This window comes from Vicugna pacos, chromosome 2, assembly GCF_048564905.1.
Source record: "Vicugna pacos chromosome 2, VicPac4, whole genome shotgun sequence".
NCBI lineage: Eukaryota > Metazoa > Chordata > Mammalia > Artiodactyla > Camelidae > Vicugna > Vicugna pacos.
The window spans coordinates 103,808,088-103,827,213 of NC_132988.1; the positions used below are offsets into that span (position 1 = coordinate 103,808,088).

General features: G+C 34.9%; 1 protein-coding gene across 5 annotated transcripts in view; it reads right to left on the reverse strand.

The window, feature by feature from the left end:
• The window catches only part of ZCCHC4 (zinc finger CCHC-type containing 4), a 42,056-nt gene that overhangs the window by 16,434 nt on the left and 6,496 nt on the right, over positions 1–19,126 (reverse strand). For 4 of the 5 annotated variants that reach the window (XR_012062326.1, XR_012062321.1, XR_012062323.1 and 1 more), the window contains exons 4-6: positions 8,883–9,158; positions 8,357–8,437; positions 1,466–1,538 (exon numbers count right to left, since the gene is read on the reverse strand). Coding sequence is in view for 2 of the 5 variants with exons in the window: in XM_072945590.1 (XP_072801691.1) it covers positions 1,466–1,538; positions 8,357–8,437; positions 8,883–9,158 (430 nt within the window). In the remaining 3 variants the exon portion in view is untranslated. The remainder of the gene's footprint in view (positions 1–1,465; positions 1,539–8,356; positions 8,438–8,882; positions 9,159–19,126) is intronic. The other variant, XM_072945593.1, reaches the window with a different exon arrangement.

The following is a 19,126-nucleotide window of genomic DNA, read 5'->3' on the forward strand; positions in this document are numbered from 1 at the left end:
GTCACTGTCCGAGGTGATTAGCCCCTCATCATTTGCTGTCAAGTGATTTTTCAGTTCCTTGGCCTCCTTCACGCTCATCTAACCAGTTCTCAAATCATGGTGATTATCAACCACATTAGCCCATTTGGGAAATAGTGAGATAAATCTAATTCTAACTGCTAATTACTTCAATACTTAGTTTTTATGGCATTCACTGCTGAAAAATATGTATCCAAATGCTAAACTGATTGATGAAAGGAGTACATCACTGGCTACACTTACTAAATCAGGAGACTCATTTTTCAGTCTCAACCAACAATTTAGACTTTATTTTAATTTCCTGAATGCTTAGTTTTTTAGCCTTGCTTGGTTTTCATTCTATCATTAGCCAATATCTTAAAGCACAATATATACTTAAGCGTGGTTCACAATTCTTTAAAAATTGGTATATATGCATATATGTATGGACATGCTTCAAGTAATCTTGATACTTTCAAATATTTTTGGCCAACCTCCTGCCAGGTGTGATTACTCGGTTGGTTACAGATTTTACTTTGTAATAGGACTGACAAAGAGCTCAAATTAGGCGTAGAAATATCAGTTTTGTTATGTTGTTTATTCACAATGACACTATTAACATCACATTGAAAGAAGTTTTTTTTTCCAGCTACTCTTTTTTTAAAGATTTTTTTTAGAGCAGTTTTAAGTTTATAGCAAAACTGAGAGGAAGGTACAGAGACATCCCACATAACCCCTGCCCAACAAATGGATAACCTCTCCCATATCAACATCCCCCACCAGAGTGGGACATTTGCTAAAAGTGATGAACTTATACACTGATACATCATTATCACCCAGAGCTCATAGACTGGGGTTCACTCTTGACACTGTCTATTTTTTATAGGATTAATTTAATAAAATCATAAATCCCCTTAACTGGGACATGAAATTTATCAGAAAGGCAGTCAGCAAACTAACCACAAAATTATTTAATTACAGTTTCACAAATCTACAAAGGAGAACTTGACCTTGTCTGATGGTGAGAGGAGGCTGGAGAAAGTGACTTGGAACAGGGTTCTGAAGAATGAAGTGAAATGAACAAGGCAAAGAGAGAATGGAAGGTGGAGGGAACAGCATGGGCAAAAAAACCCCTTTGGTAGAAAGGCCAGTTAGAGATGAATGTCCTATGTCCTGAAAACAAACAACAAAGCAGGAATGGGGAGAGGACAGGCTGGACAGTGGCAGAGATCATATCACACAAAGCTATGTGGGCCTCGGTGAGAAAGTGGGTCTCTACCCAAAAGCAGTGAAAAGTCAAGGAAGATGAATAACATTGACCACCTTAGATGTTCCATACACAGTCAGTGAATAAACAAAAACAAATATTAATAGATGGTGGGACAGCCACCATTTGTTCTTGAGGGATTCCAGAAAAACAATGAAGGAAACACAATTAAAAAAGAGAGAAAATGGTCATAATTCTTACCTTTCCATCAAAGAAGTGATGGTTAAACATGTTATAATGGCAAAAACTATCTTCCATATAAAACTGTGAATACCTGTGAAATAATTTATTACTGTAGTTACTTGTCCAGTCATAGCTATGCAGTAGATAAATATAAACCAAATGTTAAAACTATGAAATCACACTTTTAATGAAATCAATTTCATCATCCTTTAGTTATCTGAAATAAAGAATACTTTCCCCAAATCTTAAGAAGTCAGTAATAAGGCAGAAAGGGTATAGCTCAGTGGTAGAGTGCATGCTTAGCATGCACAAGGTCCTGAGTTCAATCCCCAGTATCTCCACTAAAAACAAAATAAACCTAATTACCTACCCACACCAAAAAAAAATAAATAAATAAGGCAGTAATAGTGGATGAATAACTTAATTTATAGTCCCAAGTTTAATAAGCCAGTGGCAAAACTACGGAATACTCATATATATAAAAAATACACAAGTTCCTAAGAACCAGAAGATCATACATAAATAATCATATGCCTGACAGATTATTATGCACTTTAAGCTTGAGATGGGTTGGCAATTAAAATACATCTCTCATAGTTAATAATTTTAAGGAAAATACTGAATCAACATTTCTGCTCAAGAGCCGTTAATTATTTTCTTCTGTGGTTAACAAAAAAGGGTATTTAATACAGAGTTTTTCTTATCTGCCGCACATTAGCTTAATAAAATATGCTTCTTAATATGTAAGAAAAAGAAGTCTATGCACTTCATATTTACTGAATTAGTGTCAGGAAAGCATTTATTTATTTACTGATTGGATCATTTTATTCTTCTAACATGCTACTTAAAAATGCAATCAGTAATGAATGAGAGTGCCAGCTTTGGGCATTAACATTTTATAAATTTTTGCTAATTTACTAGGCAAAATTCATACCACATTATGCCTTAAATTTGCATTTATTTGATTTCTTACAAGACTGAATTTTCTTTATCCCTTAATTGTATTGGTACTGTCTGTCTCTGTTTTCCCCATTTATGTCTTTGGGCCTTAATGTTTTTCTTGCTGATTTCTGAGCTTTTGGTCTAATATAGAAACTCCTTTTATCTCAATAGGATTTTGAACTTCCATTATTTTGTCATAAACAATTCATATATGAACCACATCATCCTTCTACAGAATTCATAATCTAGTGGAAAGACAGAAAAAAATCAGGGACACATCCTTCCGTACACAACTTCTTCAACCAAATCATGACAGTGGCTCTTCTCTGCTGCTACTTCTACTTGCAGTTACTCATCACTGTCCACAACTGAGTCACCAGCCATGCTGACTACTTAACGTGGTGGACAAGCCTAGTTTATCCCTGTCCTGTTACACTGTGGCTAAGAGCACAGGCACTACAGTCAGGCGGTCTGGTTTCAAACTCTGGGTCGCTTCACTTATTAGCTGTATAACCCTAGTAAGTTATTTAACCTGTCTGAGCCTCAGTTTCTTCATCTACAAAATAGGAAAAATAATAGTTTCTACCTCAGAGGATTTGGTAAGAATAAATAAGATAATGTACGTAAAGTGCTTAATACAATGCCAGTTGCATAGCTTATACTGAAATGTGAGGTATTATTTTAATAAACACCAGCTATAAAGATTTATGTCTTAATGTCTCTAATATTAGAGAATTATGTTTATGTCCAACCAACATTTCTCCTCCTATAATCTAAATCCATTTCTTCTTGTTCTGTGGAGACGGAAGAACAGCTGTTTGCCATTCTCAGTACACTATCCCTTAATATCATTTAAGGTACTGCTAGTACACCTGCTGCTTTCATAAGACATAAATGTGCTCTAAAGAAATAAACAGAAGGTTTAGATAACTGAAAAATATTTAAACTATATACTGTGATCTAAGGAACATTCCAAAAACTGTGGGACAATGTCAATTACCATTAATAAACAAAAGTGTTCCTATTTAACAAAATTCTAAATAGCTGATAATATATCTATAGCAATTATTTAATTTATATATATATCAATACGACTACAGTTGTGGATTAACTGTCATTTGAGGGTGTTCTTATCTCTTGCATTGCTTTGTGCGAGCAAGGAAAATATAATTCCTTTTTAAAGATATTTCCACCCTCCTCCATTTTTTCACTGCTTCACGACACAACAGTCTTTTTTTTTAATTAAAAATAAAAATTTTATTTACATAAAATTCAGCACAGCACAGCACACCTGTCCAACGTTCTGGGCAGCCAGAGAGAAAAAAAAAAAGCCAAGATTTCAGCTCTAAGTTTCCATCAAACACAAACAAGATAGCAAAATTATTCATATTTAAATTATGAAAAATCACTCAAAATTATCCTCTTAAAATGAAGTCGGCCACAAAGAATTATTCTCTCCAATGAATAAGGCAAACAAAACCAATCAGAAATGCATGCACTTGAAAACTGCTCAAAAGGACATTCATTTAATTTGGCCATTCATTCTCCTTAAATGAGAGTCAGTTTCCAAGTGTGAAACATGTTCTACACACAGGAAATGTAATCAAGAGCTGAATAAAATTAGTTCACGAAATGAACCTAAGAAATTCATTTTTTTGATATAACTTTATTTGGATGATAGTTACCAAACAGTTTCACATCTTTCATGCTAAAATTAGAGCACATAGAAATCCATCTTAGCAAATGCTAACTTCATATCTTAGACCCCCCGAAAAGGACATTTATAGCGCATCTATATAGAACACTGGAGTTGAGAGCTCTCTGCAGCCTTGCACAGACCTTTTGCAGGGCAACAAACCAAAGTCAAAGTGCCAAAAGGAACTCTTCACTGCCACTCTACACCACACAGGAATTTTCCTGATTTAATTATGGTCCTTGTGAGAAATCTGAACCCATCCCACACTCTATCATAACGTAAATACAGGCAACAGACTGAGTTCATCCTGGCTACTAACGTATTTCAATAAACCAGCCCTCTCTTAGCACCCAATGTGGATTTTCCAGAACTGACTCAGAAACAGAGTATGCTATCAAAGAAGCTAAGCCAAGACATTCACAATACTATACCTTCAGCTTTTGTTTGCAACACACACACACAGAAGTTTATAGACACGGAAAGAAAAAAGCATCTGTGTATTCCACATGTGAATTTCATCCACATTCCCTACTCCCTACTCTGACCAGGGAATTTCAACTACAGGCTCAAAAAAGGTAAAACTACAAGGCAAAGCATTTAAGCAAAAGAGTTAAGGGGCCATATAAATCTTTCAAATTAGAAGTAAAGCAGTTAAGATGCAAAGAGTTCTAGAGAATGGTGCACAATGATGTGAATGTACTTCACTGAACAGTACACTTTAAAAATAATTAACAGTAAATGTTATGTTATGTGTACCTTATCACAATTTTTTAAAAAACAAGTAAATCAGGGTATCAGCCATGAACAATACAAAATAAAATTAAGATGAGAGGGTACAGCTCAATGGTAGAGTGTATGCTTAGCAATCCCCAGGACCTCCATCAAAATAAGTAAATAAATAAAATGAATCCCCCCCAAAACAACAACAAACACAAACAAAATAAAATTAAGAAAACAATTTAATTTACAATAGCAACAAAAAAGAATAAAGTGTTTAGGAATAAATTTAACAAAAGAAGTACAAGAAGACCTGTACACTGGAAACTACAAAATATTATTTAAAGAAATTAAAGAAGATCTAAATAAATGAAAAGACACTTCATATTCATGAACCAGAACACTTAATATTAAGATGTAAATACTCCCCAAATTGATCTTCAAATTCAACACAATCCCTATAAAATCCCCAGCTGGCTTTTTTGTAGAATTGACAAGCTGATTCTAAAATTCATACAGAAATGCAAAGAACCCACCATAGCCAAAACAATCTAGGAAAAGAATTAAATTGAAAGACTCACATTTCCCAATTTCAAAACTTACTACGAAACAACAATCATCAAGACTGTGTGGGACTGGCATAAGGGCAGACAGTTCAACGGAATAGAATTGAGAGTCTACAAATAAATCCATACATTTATGATTATTTGGTTTTCAATAAGGTGCCAAGAGAATTCAATGGGAAAAGAATAATCATTTTAACAAATGGCACCATGGCAACAGATATCCACATGTAGAGAATGAAGTTGGACCCCTTTCTCATACCATATGCAAAAACTAACTCAAATCAATGAACTAAATGTAAGAGCTAAAATTTAAAACTCTTACAAAAAACAAGTGTAAATATTCACGGCTTTGGGTTAAATAATAGTTTCTTAGATATGACACCTAAAACACAAACAACCAAAGAAAAAAGAGACTTCATCAAAAGCAAAAAGACTACCCACAAAATGGGAGAAAATATTTGCAAATCACGTATCTGATAAGGGTCCAGTACCCATAATATATTAAGAACTCTTTCAATTCAACAATAAGACAAATAACCTATTAAACAATGGGCAAAGAATTGTATAGCTATTTCTCCAAAAAGATAAACAATTGGCCATAAGCATATGAAAAGACACTCGACATCATTAGCCATTAATAAAATGCAAAACAAACCACAATGAGACAGGACTTAAAAAGATAGACAGCAACAGTGTTAACAAGGATGTAGAGGAACTGGAACTCTCCTACATTGCTGTTGGGAATATAAAACAGTGCAATCACTTTGGAAAACAGTTTGGCAGTTCCTCAAGAAGTTAAACATAAAATTACTGTATGACCAAGCAATTCTATTCATAGGTATATACCTGTTATGGCCTTAACAACATTGTGTGAGGCTCAGGATCTCAACTGGGCTAAAGCCTGCTGTATCCTAGACTCCAGTAACGAGAGCCAATACATGCTCTCTGACATAAACAAATGTCCAGGCCTCTAATGAAAGAAAGATCCCTGACTACCATAAGTGCCTTATTCTAAATATATGAATAATCTGGAAACCAGTTATTAACTTATTGGAAAACTGCTGTAGATGGAGAAAGGGAAAGTTAGAAGGATGACAAGAAAGAAATGGGCTATATAAGAAAGGCTTATATATACTTTCAAAAGCAAGGTTATTTCCAGAGGACAACTTAATTTTTGGAGCCAGACTGACTGGCCATTTATAAACTGTGACTGTGGTCAAGTTATTTAATGTCTTTGCACCTCAGTTTTCTCCTCTGAGGAGAAGGAGAATGGTAATAGCATCTACCTAACAGGGCTATTATGAGGACCAGGTAAGTTAGAACAGGGTTTGACACATGACAATCATTCACTAAACTTCAGTTATTGTTAATAGTTATTGTTAATAATGGTATTAAAAGAATCTAAAAGTTAAAATTCTACCTTTAAAATAATACATTTGTGATAATTTAACAATAATATTTTAGGAAAGACACGTGGTAGTTAAAAAAAGAAACTACCATATTCATACAATGGAAAATTATACAGCTATTTTTTAAAAGTACACTTATCTGCTAAGACATGGATGAACCTTGAAAACCTTATGTTAAGTGAAAGAGGCCAGACACAGAGGTCACATATTGTATGATTCCATTTGTATAAAACAACCAGAACAGACAAATCTATGGAGACAGAAAGCAGATTAGCGGGGTTATTAGGGGTAGTAAGGAGTTTCTTTTCAGTGTTATTAAAAACGTTCTGGAATTATGGGGGATGGACGCAAAACTTAGTGAATATACCAGAAACTGCTGAAATACTCACTTCAAAATGGTAAATTTTAAGCAAATCATACCTCAATTTAAAAAAAGAAACTGAGTTTTCTTGAAGAAGTCTGTATTATCACCTAGGGGATTCGATTTCGCTGAGGATCGCTCACATCAAGCAGGTACTTGTAAAGTGTGCTAGTTCTGTTAATATGAGATGAAAGTTACAGAAAGTGTGGCTTATTTCTGAGAAATGTACTTGCTTATCTTAGATAACCTAAAGTTTACTTGGAAATCTAAAGAAAAATAAAGATGAAAGCTATACTTTTTATTGTGAATTTTTACACTTTAAAAATCTGTCTGCCTTGTTATTAGGAAGAAAAAGTATGTATCATTTCATAGATTCTCTCCAGTAAATATTGGAATATTACCCAAATAGACTCTATCAGGTTAAATAAAAAGAAACTCAAAGCATGGTTCCTTCAATGCACTCAAGAATATGTGAAATATACTAAGAACACGGTGTCTTACACACTCACCATGAACTCCTGAAATTCAAACAATTACAGAGACCAGGAAGAGTACTTCAAGTTTACAGAATCAGAGAGTCTATGGATGGACACGTTTGCCATTCTGTGTTGTAAATCAGAAACCTGTATCTTCTCAATTATCACCATAGGGGAGTCAAGGTATGGTCTGCTGTCTCTTCTGTTTGTCCAACATATCAGGTGTCATTTAATTCTGACCCTCTCCCACAAAGCCTATCTGTTTGCTTATCCTCTGCCTGGGGACCTGTCTGTTCCACAGTTAGCACTCTCTTCACTTCAGGCTATGTCCAGTGAAAGACAGAAAGCACATCATGTGGTAAAAATATTAAAATAAATGTCATCACATTTAAAACATCATGACAAAACAAAATCCTAGAGGTAATTCAGAATTATCTTTGAAAAACAAGTATATGAGAAGAAATTTCATTCAATAAAAATGTATCTCTAAATTATAAGCCAAAGACAGCTGGACCCATTCACAGAGAAAATTTAGGAAGCACACTAGCAAAAAAGAGCAACCTACTGTCTCCCTGTCTGAAATATGGAAGAGTCCATGTTGAGTTTCTCTGATTAACATGATGCTTGTTAACATTACTGCTTCTCAATGTTGGGTAAAGGATTGTAACAGGATGAACAGGAGGAAGCCATTAAAAAGAAACAGGAGACAATGAAGGAGAATAAACATACTTTGTAAACCTACCGAAAATCAATATCCAATAAAAGGCTTTTAATGTTAGACTTCTCGTCACCTGATGCTTTCAACCTGATCAGCTCATGCAACCTAAAGCAATTAGTGAAAGCAAATTTAATAAGAAATTACAAATGCCACAGACAACAAGCAAACAAATAAAAACCCACCAATGTTCTCCTGATCTTTCTAATATTTCAATGAAACACTGAAGAAAATTTGACAGGTATAAGCATCGTTTCAATTTTGCAGATTTTTTTAAAGAGTAGAGCTTATCTGAAACAAAGAATTCTAAAGTTATAATAAACAACTTAAGAATCAAATCAGAAAGCATCTCCTATCACATATCAGAAATCTGTAAGGATTTCTCTCAGACGGAATAAAGATTACAAACTGTCACAGAGGGACCATGCTTTATGCTTCCTTTGCACACTTGAAGCTTCATGTTGTACCCTGCACATAGTAAATAACTACTTAATAAATTTTCTTACACTTTAAATAGGGGTGATAGAAGTGTTTAAAATACCACATAACATACCTTGGTGTTCCAACACATAGTACTCTTCTGAACCCAAGGGTAGAGAGCAGGTCCACTAAGAACAGACAGCTCCTATCAGCAAACAAATACTGGGCATTTGTCTTCTTGTTTTCCAAGGGACAGAGGAGCTGACTGGGCCTTTTTAACTGGGTGATGGAGACGTCACCCACTATCTGATGCTCACGGTGCTTCTCCCCGTCGTCTGGCAGTACCAACTGCTGACATCTTTGACAAAACTTCCTCTGAGACAAGGGCAACTCAATAAACTTCAAGTACCTGCAAGACACACAAAACACAAAGGGATATATTTTAAGTTTGTTGCTTTAAAGACAATTGATCTTTGACAGTTTTAATATGCAAAAAGTATTATTACTTTCCAAAGAGTACCATGTAAAGAAGCAAGGGTACCAAAAAAAATCTGTGGAATGTTGGCTTGAATTTATGTCTGGCTGCATACCTATAAAGTGGAAAAGAATCAGCGATTTCATAAGAATTGAGATGCTCCAATTTAGTCACTGGATGAAGATCAATATCCATTTAAAATGTGAATATAATATATTACTCAAACAACTTAGTAGTAATGGAGACTACTATCACCTTTAAATTTATTGACAAATCCATGTGTTCTAACTTGGAAGTGTTAAACAGTCTGGCTCGGTAAGACAGTCATTTTAAAATGAGAAATTAAGATCATTCTTCAATTTCTTATGGCATACTTAGCAAGAAAAATTACCTCCTAAAAGCAAAAATGTTCTTACAAAGTTCCTCTATTCTTAGCAGTACTGATGGAAGCAGTTCTGAGACACTCACCCCCAAAACAGCAAAATAATAATTAAAGCCTAAAAAAAAATACGATACCAGATACCCTATTTGATCGCTTACAAGTCACCCTTATATCTGATTTCAACATCACTACTTTTTTTTTCTTTTCATTTTATTATTGATGATTAAAAAGAGAATATGATCACAGTTTTAAATGTTTTAAAACTGATTTTGTACATGTAATACCAGCTAAGAAACCAGAGTAAGAAAACAAAAGGAAAATAAGTAAGATTATTAGGGTTCATGAAGGGTCAGAAATGTCTCCATCTAAGCATGTCAAACAGTGCACTAAAAGAGTCTTAAGAGTTTGAGAAGAGTCATATGGTTTCCATAGAACTGAACTCTGAACTGCACTATAAAAACTGGAAACTTGACATAGAATCAAAGTGGGTTTTAAAACTTTTTGTATCTAAGCACAGTTTCACTTCAGAGCACCGAAGGCAGTGACAAATAGATGTTCTGAATGGGCTACAGCAAGAAATAAGCTTATTGTGCCAGTAATTTAAATGTTTCTATTTCTATGATAACTGGTTTTTTTGACAGCTTTATCTATGACTGGAAAGAAAAAGGAGAGCGCTATTAGAAGAAACCTTAGTAGTAATTCACAGTAAGAATGTCAGCAGAGCCATGAAATGCAAGTGGAAAAAACCAGTACCCTCCTCAGCAATAGATACACTGAATTTACTACTATTACCGCCCATTAGTAACTGTTCATTGTTGAAGATGTCCACATCCAGCCATGAGACAGCAACAGAGACCAGATTTACCATCCTGGCCCTCAAAAAACAGATAATATATGAAACCAGTTTCATGTGGCATGTGTGGACAAGTGGCAGCTCAAACCATGAATGAGAAGAGAAGGGAGCAGAGGCATGAGTGGAACAGCTGCCCGCTTCCTCCTGTGGACAGACGGCAGCACAGGACGGAGACCCCAATGGAGCACACTGAGTTGACATGCAGAGTTAGAACTGGTGGCGGCCAGGGAGGCCAGAGTCACAGGGGAGAGCAGGGAGACAATACGCACAGAGCATGCGGAGGGCAGATGGCGAGCACGACACTGAGGGAGCCTCGGAGCTTTGCTGAGGTTCCCCTCCAGCCTGTGCTGAGCACTGACTGGCATGTGCATGAGAAGACTACCCACCGAGGGGGAGCAGATGAACACCGCCGGGCAGAGTGAGACACCTCCGCGTGCACAAGCATCAGGTGGAGAGCTCTGGAGGGACAGCCTCAGGAGTGGGGAGAAACTAGCCCCACCCCAAACGCTGCTCTGGTTCTGCCAAAAGGCTAAAGGATAAACCTTCAAAAGCAAGGGACTATAAAGGATCAGACAGTAAATATTTTTTGACCAGCCATCTGTTCTGTCACAATTATTCTTCGGTTGTAGCACGAAAGAATGATATCACATTTCTCACTGGAAACAAGAAAACAGTGGAGCAATATCAATTCCATATGAATTCTTCTAGAAAAAAGAAAGGAGGGTATAATTTCCAATTCATTTCATTAGGCCAATGTTACTCCAATGCCAAAACCAAAAAAAAAAGTTGTAAGAAAACTAAAGACCACTATACTTAATGAACACAAACTCAAAATTAATAAAATTTTAGTCAATCAAAAACACATACATAAAGGCAGTAATACATCATGATCAAGTGTAGTTGACCGCAGGAATGCAAAGTTGCTTTAATGTTTGGATTCAGTCAGTGTAATTCACTATATAACAGTCTAAAAAAATTATCTTCTCATTAGATGCAGAAAAAAAGGCAGTTGACAGAAATCAAACATCCATTTGTGATAAAGATTCTCAAAAAACTAGAAACAGAAAGGGACTTCCACAACCTGATAAAGGGCATGTAAGAAAAATCTACAGCTGACACCATATTAATGAGAGACTGAATGCATTCCTCCTGAGACCGAGATAAAGCAAGGCTACCTATTCTTAACATTTCTACTCAACATTGACTGGGAATCCTAGCCACTTTGATAAGGCGAGAAATAAAAGGCATAGATTAGAAAGGAAACATTAAAACCTCTTTATTCACAGGCAACATGATCATGTATGTAGAAAGTCCTAAGGAAATCTTCAAAAAAGCTGCTAAGACTAGTAAGTAAGCTTAATAAGGATAAAAGATTAATATACAAAAATCAATTGCAATATTACAAACCAGCAATAACTGAAATCTGAAACATAACAATTTAAAACAGCATTAAAAGTATAAAATATTTAGGGATAAATCTGACAAGAGATACATAACCCCACTACACTGAAAATTACAAAATGTCACAGAGAAAAATTAAAGATGATTTAGCAACTGGAGAGATATACCCTGGCCATGGACTAGAAATCTCAGTATTATTAAGATGTCAATTCTCTTGAATTTTACCTATAAATTCAGCAAAATTTCAATTAAAATCCCAGCAGGGCTTTTTGTAGATACTGAAAAAAATGATTCTAAAATTCATATGAAAATGATAAGGATATAGAACAGCCAAAACAGCTTTGAAAAAGGAAAGCAAAATTAGACTTTCAACACTACCTGATTTCAAGACAACTTACTATAAATTCACAGTAATCAAGACAATGTGATCATTGTATAAAAATATACATATGGGTCAGTAAAACAGAGCAGAGAATCCAGAAAAAGACCCACATAAATGGTCAACAGCCTTTTGACAAAGGTGCTGCAGCAGGCTTAACAATGCCCCCACAAAGATGCCCATATCCTAATCCCTAGAACCTAAGAATTTGGCCAAAGGGACTTTGCAGATGTGATTAAGTCAATGATCTTGAGATGGGAAGATTATCCTGTATTAACTGAATGGGCCCAATGTAATCACAAGGGTTCTTTCAAGGAAGGCAGCAGTATAAAGTTAGGGAGAAGACAATGAGATGACAGAAGCTGAAACTGAAGTGACGTACTTTGAAGATGAAGAAAGGAGCCACAAGTCAGGAAATATAGGCAGCCTCTGGAAGCTGGAAAAGGCAAGAAGACAGATTCTCCCTTGATTCTTCGGAAGAAACACCCTCGCCTGCCAACAGCTCAACTTCAGTCTAGTGAGACTGATTGTGAACTAGGGACCTCCAGAACTGTAAGAGAACAAATCTGTGTTGTTTAAAGCCACCAACTTGATTACCAGGTTTGTGGTGATCTATGACCGCAACAAAAGGAAACTAAACCAGGGGCCAAGTCAATTCAATGTGGAAAGGATAAAACTTTCAACAAATGCCGCTGGAGAAGTTCAAAAGCCTGACCCTTATGTCATAACACATTGAAAAACTAAGCCAAAATGGATCATAACCTAAATCTAAGAGCTAAAACTATGAAACTTCTAGAAAAAAACATAGGAGAAAATAATGATTGAATTTGGCAAGAATTTCTTAAATAGGACTTAAAAAGCACAAAGTATTTAAAACAACAATAAATTGGACATCCAAATTTTAAACTTTTTTCCTCAAAAGACACTCACCAAAAGCAATAAAAGAAAAATAAATAGACTGGATTTAATCAAAATTTAAAACTTTTGTGTTGCAAAGGATACCATCAAGAAAATGTAAAGACAACTCAAGAATGAAAAAATGTTTGCCAACAGTATATCTGGTAAAGGAACTGCATCTACAATACATAAGAACTCATAACTCAACAATAAAAACAATTAGCCCAATTTAAAAAATGGCAAAGAAAATGAATAGACATTTTTCTCCAAAGAAGATATACAAATAGCCAATAAGCACATGGAAAGATGCTCAACATCTTTAGCCATCAAGGAAATGCAAATCAAAACAACGTGGTACCACATCACACCCACCACGATGGTTATTAACTAAAAAGACAGATAATTGTATTGTGGAGAATGGAGACAAACCAGAACCCTTATAAATTACTAGTGGGAATGTAAAATGATGTAGCTACTTTGGAAAACAGCTTGGTAGTTTTGTACTGTTAAGCATGTATTTATCATATGATCCAGCCATTCTACTCCTAGGTAATTACCCAAGAGAAATAAAAACATGAGTCTGCAAAAAAACTTATACACAAATGTTCATAGATGGTTTATTTGATAGGCAATAACTAGAGGCAACCTAAGTGTCTACAAACAAGTGAAAATATATCATTGCAACAGAATATTATTCAGGAATGAATTAATGATACACACACCAACATGGATAAATATCAAAAATAGTTATGCCAAGTAAAAGAAGCCAGACACACCTCCCCTCAAAAAATAGTATATATTGTATAATTCCTTAATACAAAATTCCAGAAAATGCAAATTAATCTATAGTGACAGAAAGCAGATCAGTGGTTACCTGCGGTGTTTGGGGACAGAGGAATACAGGACGATGGCAGAAGAGGAAACTTCTGGCAGAAATGATATTCTTAATTGTGGTGATGGTTTCACAAGATACCTTCATGTCAGAACTCGTCAAAAAAAAGAGTATTTCCACCAGAAAAAATAAAAGACCAATGTAGGTAAAGAAGAGGTTTTGTTCCAGAGAATCTTATCAAAGAGTTTATTAAATGGATTCTAGTTTCCCAACTTAATTTTCACTTCTCCATGTAACTATGATTTCAAAGCAATGAGTACTATGAATGTTTGTTTCTTTGTGATGATTTGATTTGATTTTAAAAACTAAATTAATTGGATTTAATAGTAGAAACATTTGACTAGTATACTTGTTAAAAAATGTTTTAAGAACCTAAAGTTTAAATCAACACATTGAACTATTAAGTATATTTTAAAGTATCTTAATGGACTTAAAAGTACTGTACGTTCTTTTACCATGTGTTAGCTAATAAAAAACTTTCAAGAAAAAAACAACAAAGGAGTTAAACAAACATATGGACTTGGAAGAACTCAGGGTATATGGTTATCTAACCTTGATCCTTCATGAAGAACCTGCTGAACAACTGGATGCCAAGCAGAAAGGACAACCATCCCAAATGGGAGCACTTCTGAAAGCTCTGGGACAGATTTCTCCAAGAAGACGAAACTGATGGATGATGCTACATTTGAATGTTCTAAAAGGATTCAAATAATCCTGGCAGAGTCTGCAGTTGAATCAGTGATAAGTGCATAAATAACTAAGCAAACAGCACTTTAACAGCAAAAATTCCAAAACTGCTATTAACTAGGAGGAAAACAAAAAGCAGCGTAGGAAAGACGTCATTATGAGCTATACATTTTTTATATAAATGGAATCTTACAATAGCCATATAGATATCTTTATTTAAAATTTTTTGATTAGTAAAAGCTTTAAAAAAAATTAAGACTGCTAGAGGATGAATTTCAGGCAAATAGGAGATAAGTGAAGAAAGTACAGCAAAGGGGCTGTCAGTCAGCACTAAATCCATTTAACCACAGAATAAAAACAGAAACAAATATGGGCATTATGCGTAGAGTACAAAATGTAAATAATATAAATCTAAATAAAAGTGGTAGCAGAAGGGGAAGAGAAAGTGGGAGGTAGTGGAAGTATACTGATTTTCTCATGTTTTAGAGCCAGGGGACAAAAGATATCATTTAAAACTGAAAAATCAAAAGAGCTACAAGCACTATTGAAAGACATAAAAGTTAACCCTAAAAAGAAATAATCAACTAAAATTGGATAGTAATTGTAGAAAAAAAGAGAAAGGAAAAAGAAATAATACTAAGTCATCAATTCTCATTTTTAGATGAAGACAATCTTTTAAAAAAAACGGATTAAATATGGTATAAAAAGTTACAAAAGCAACAATTAGAACAAAAATATAGAAGAAACACACATTAAAAAAAGAAAAGCAAACACAGACCAGAACGTGAAAGAGAATAAAGAGGCAATAAAAACAGAAAGCATAAAATAATACAACAAAACTAAGACCAAGCATATCCATCATATCCACTATGAAAACAGGCTATATCCACCCATTAAAAGAAAGCCTGTCAGACTAGATCACAAAGCAAAATCCAATCACCCCATTTCATCACTTCTAAGATGCATACATTTTCACATTTTAGCATCTACAGTATTGAGATGTGATTTGTAACTGCCATCAGCCAGACCACAAGTGGAGTGTCACTGCCATTACCCTATGATCCAGTCCCAAAACACAAAGTTACCACACATGCAGTCAGGAACCAGAACAGAGCAATGAAGGTGAAGCATACGTTTCACGTTAGAGAAGTAAATTTTCATCATTGAATAAATGATGAAAACAATCAAGGGCTTTATAGGAAAAAGGAGAAAGGAAGCTCCCCAAATAGATGATGCTGTATCAGGTCCTGTTACTTAAATGCATACAAAAGGACTGCCTGTCACATACCAAGCAATGCCAACCGAAGGCAGGAGAAGCTGCAGAATCACCAGGAAGAGATGAAAGTTCAAAGCAATGAGGAGCTAGTGTGACAATTCCCTCACTATATAGGACTATCTTAAGGCACTAAGTTTATTTTAAAAGAAGGAAAAGAAGAACAACATAAAATGAAACTCCACTGATGTATTTTTTTGTGCCTTGTCGAAACTGTCCTTCAGAAAGCTTTTATTGCTAGTTTATTAACCTCCTCTTGACAAAGATCAACTGAGATCTTGTGCATACTTCTCTCTATTCAAAATTACATCATAATCATTCAACCATATGGCTTTAAATTTAACATTCAGACACAAGATTTTTTTTTTTTTAAAGTTTGGTAGGAAGAACCTGAGACTCTCCAGAGCTAAGGATTATTCAGCGCACCCTCCTTATTTGTACTTACGACACATAACCCGGGGTGTGGGGAGAAGAAATTCATTCTGCTGCATGGCTCAGCATGACTCACAAATTGCAGGCTAGCATTCTGAAATGTCATTTTTATTGATCTCCATTTGCTGTTCCATTTGCCTTTCCGAGAGTAGACAAATGTTTATGGCATTTCCCTAATAGCAGACCTTGAATATTTGAGTTTAAATAAGCCCTGAAAAAAACATAACCAAATGAAACATCAACTAAACAAAACTATCTGGATGCACATAAATTAATGCTGATTTTAGCATTAAAATATATCTTCCCTAAGACTTCATGGGTCATGATAAAGGTGCCAATATACCACATAGTAGAATAACACATTTCAGGGCATAACAGGCAGCTAAAAACTATGTAGAAAGTCAAGTCTCGGGCACAAAATGTAAATCTGTCAACTGAACACATGTGAAATATATAGCATGGCTCAAAGAGTGAGATTAGAAAAATGAATATCAAATCCTGTTCTGTAGAACCTACAAATCTGTGCAGCACTGCCAGGTCCACAACAAAAATCAAGCAACAAAGGTCAATTTACCTCAGTAGCTACCAGTCTTCCTCACTAACAATTTCAAAACTAAACTGGCCAATGAAACGCTATCGCTGTGTCACAGCAACAGATAAAAAGTTTGCTTTTTAGACTAGGGATAATGTTTAAATGCATTTTAACCCTTTCAAATATAATTATTTAATAAGATAACTTATGAGTTGTGCAAAGTTAAATTAGAAAATAATTATAATCTCAAGTAATAGTATGTCACCCTTAGGTCTGTTTACATGCAAGAATAAACTGCTAGTCTCAAGCTAGAGCACACTAAGGGAATAAGTAATTAATAACACAGAATAGGTAATTTAGTAATCCCTTGGTTTTAAAAGCCAAAATTTTTAATTTTGAGGAATGATTGATTTCAAAGCATATAAGAAACCTTAACAGCTTGAATTATAAAATGATGCAGTGAAATCAATGATACTACATTTCAAAAAGCTTACACTTTAACCCGTCCTCCAAAACCTGTTCAAATTCCATCTCCTTAAACTGTATTGATCAGCTAAGACACAAGTGAGCTGTAAAGCTTTTGACTTTCCAGAGTATTCAATCCTGTCTATGAATACTGTCAACACTTAACACATTCTTCTTTTTACTGTGTCATCTTTTTTTTAATAACTTTATTCTTTTAGAGCAGTTTCAGGTTCACAGCAGAAATGAGCAGAAAATACAGAGGGTTCACACACAGCCCTCCCCACCCACACATATATACTCCCCTACCCTCAACATCCTTCATCAGTGTGGCATATTTGGTACAATTGATGAACCAGCATGGACACATTATTATTAACTGAAGTCCATAGTTTACATTAGAGTTCACTCTTGATATCGTACATTCTATGGGTTTTGACAAATGCACAATGACATGTAGCCACCACTATAGTATCATACAGGATAATTTCATTGCCCTAAAAATCCCTTGTACTCCACATATTCATTCCTCCCTCCCTCCCTCTCCTCAAACCCATGGAAACCACGATCTTTTTATTGTTTCTGTAGCTGTGCCTTTTCTAGAATGTCATTTGGTTGGAATCATATAGTTTGTAGCCTTTTCAGACTGGCTTCTTTCATTTAGTAATATGTCTTTTAAGTTTCTTCCATGTCTTTCATGGTTTTATAGGTCATTTTTTTTACTACACACGTATTTTTAACTTACATATATCTACTGTTCACTGTTTCTAAGAACGTTTAGAACTTTAGCTTTTAAAACTTACATAATTATCAAAGGAATAGAGCCAACCACAAAATTAGAATTAATTCAAAAAGATACATATACCCCATTACTAACAGCAACATTATTTATAATTGCCAAGATATGGAAGCATCCTAAGTGCACATCAATAGTGAATAGTTAATGAAGATGCAGCATATATAAATATATGTGATGGAATACAACTCACCCATAAAAAGGGATATTTTGCCATTTGTGGCCCTTCATTCACTTTTTTTTTTCACTTCAAAAACCAGAACTTTATAACTGGCAGAAACATTTCCATTACATCAAAAACAACAAAATACCTAGAAATAAACTTAACCAAGGAGGTTACCTATACTCCAAAAACTGAAACGACACAAAGAAATGGAAAGATTTCTTGTGCTCTTGGATTGGAAGAATCAACACTATCAATATGTCCACACTACCCAAAGCAATCCACAGACACACTGCAACCCCCATCAAAATACTCATGACATTCCTCACAGAACTAGAGCAAACAATTCCAAACTTTATAAGGAACCACAAAAGACCCAGAATAGCCAAAGCAATCTTTTGTAGGTCTCTCTTTTTTTTTTCTTTCTTCTTTTTGTTCTTTTCTTATGGTTTGACAACTAGAGAAGGTCCTTTAACGTTTGTTGTAAAGCTGGTATGGTGGTGCTGAAATCTTTTAGCTTTTGTTCATCTGTGAAGGTTTTGATTTCTCCTTCAAGTCTGAATGAGAGCCCTGCTAGATACAGTATTCTTGGTTGTAAGTTTCCCCTTTTCATCACTTAAATATATCATGCCTCTCTCTTCTGGCCTGTAGAGTTTCTGTTGCAAAATTAGCTGATAACTTTATGGGAGTTCCCTTATATGTTATTTGTTGCTTTTCTCTTGCTAATTTTAATATTTTTTCCTTATCCTTAAT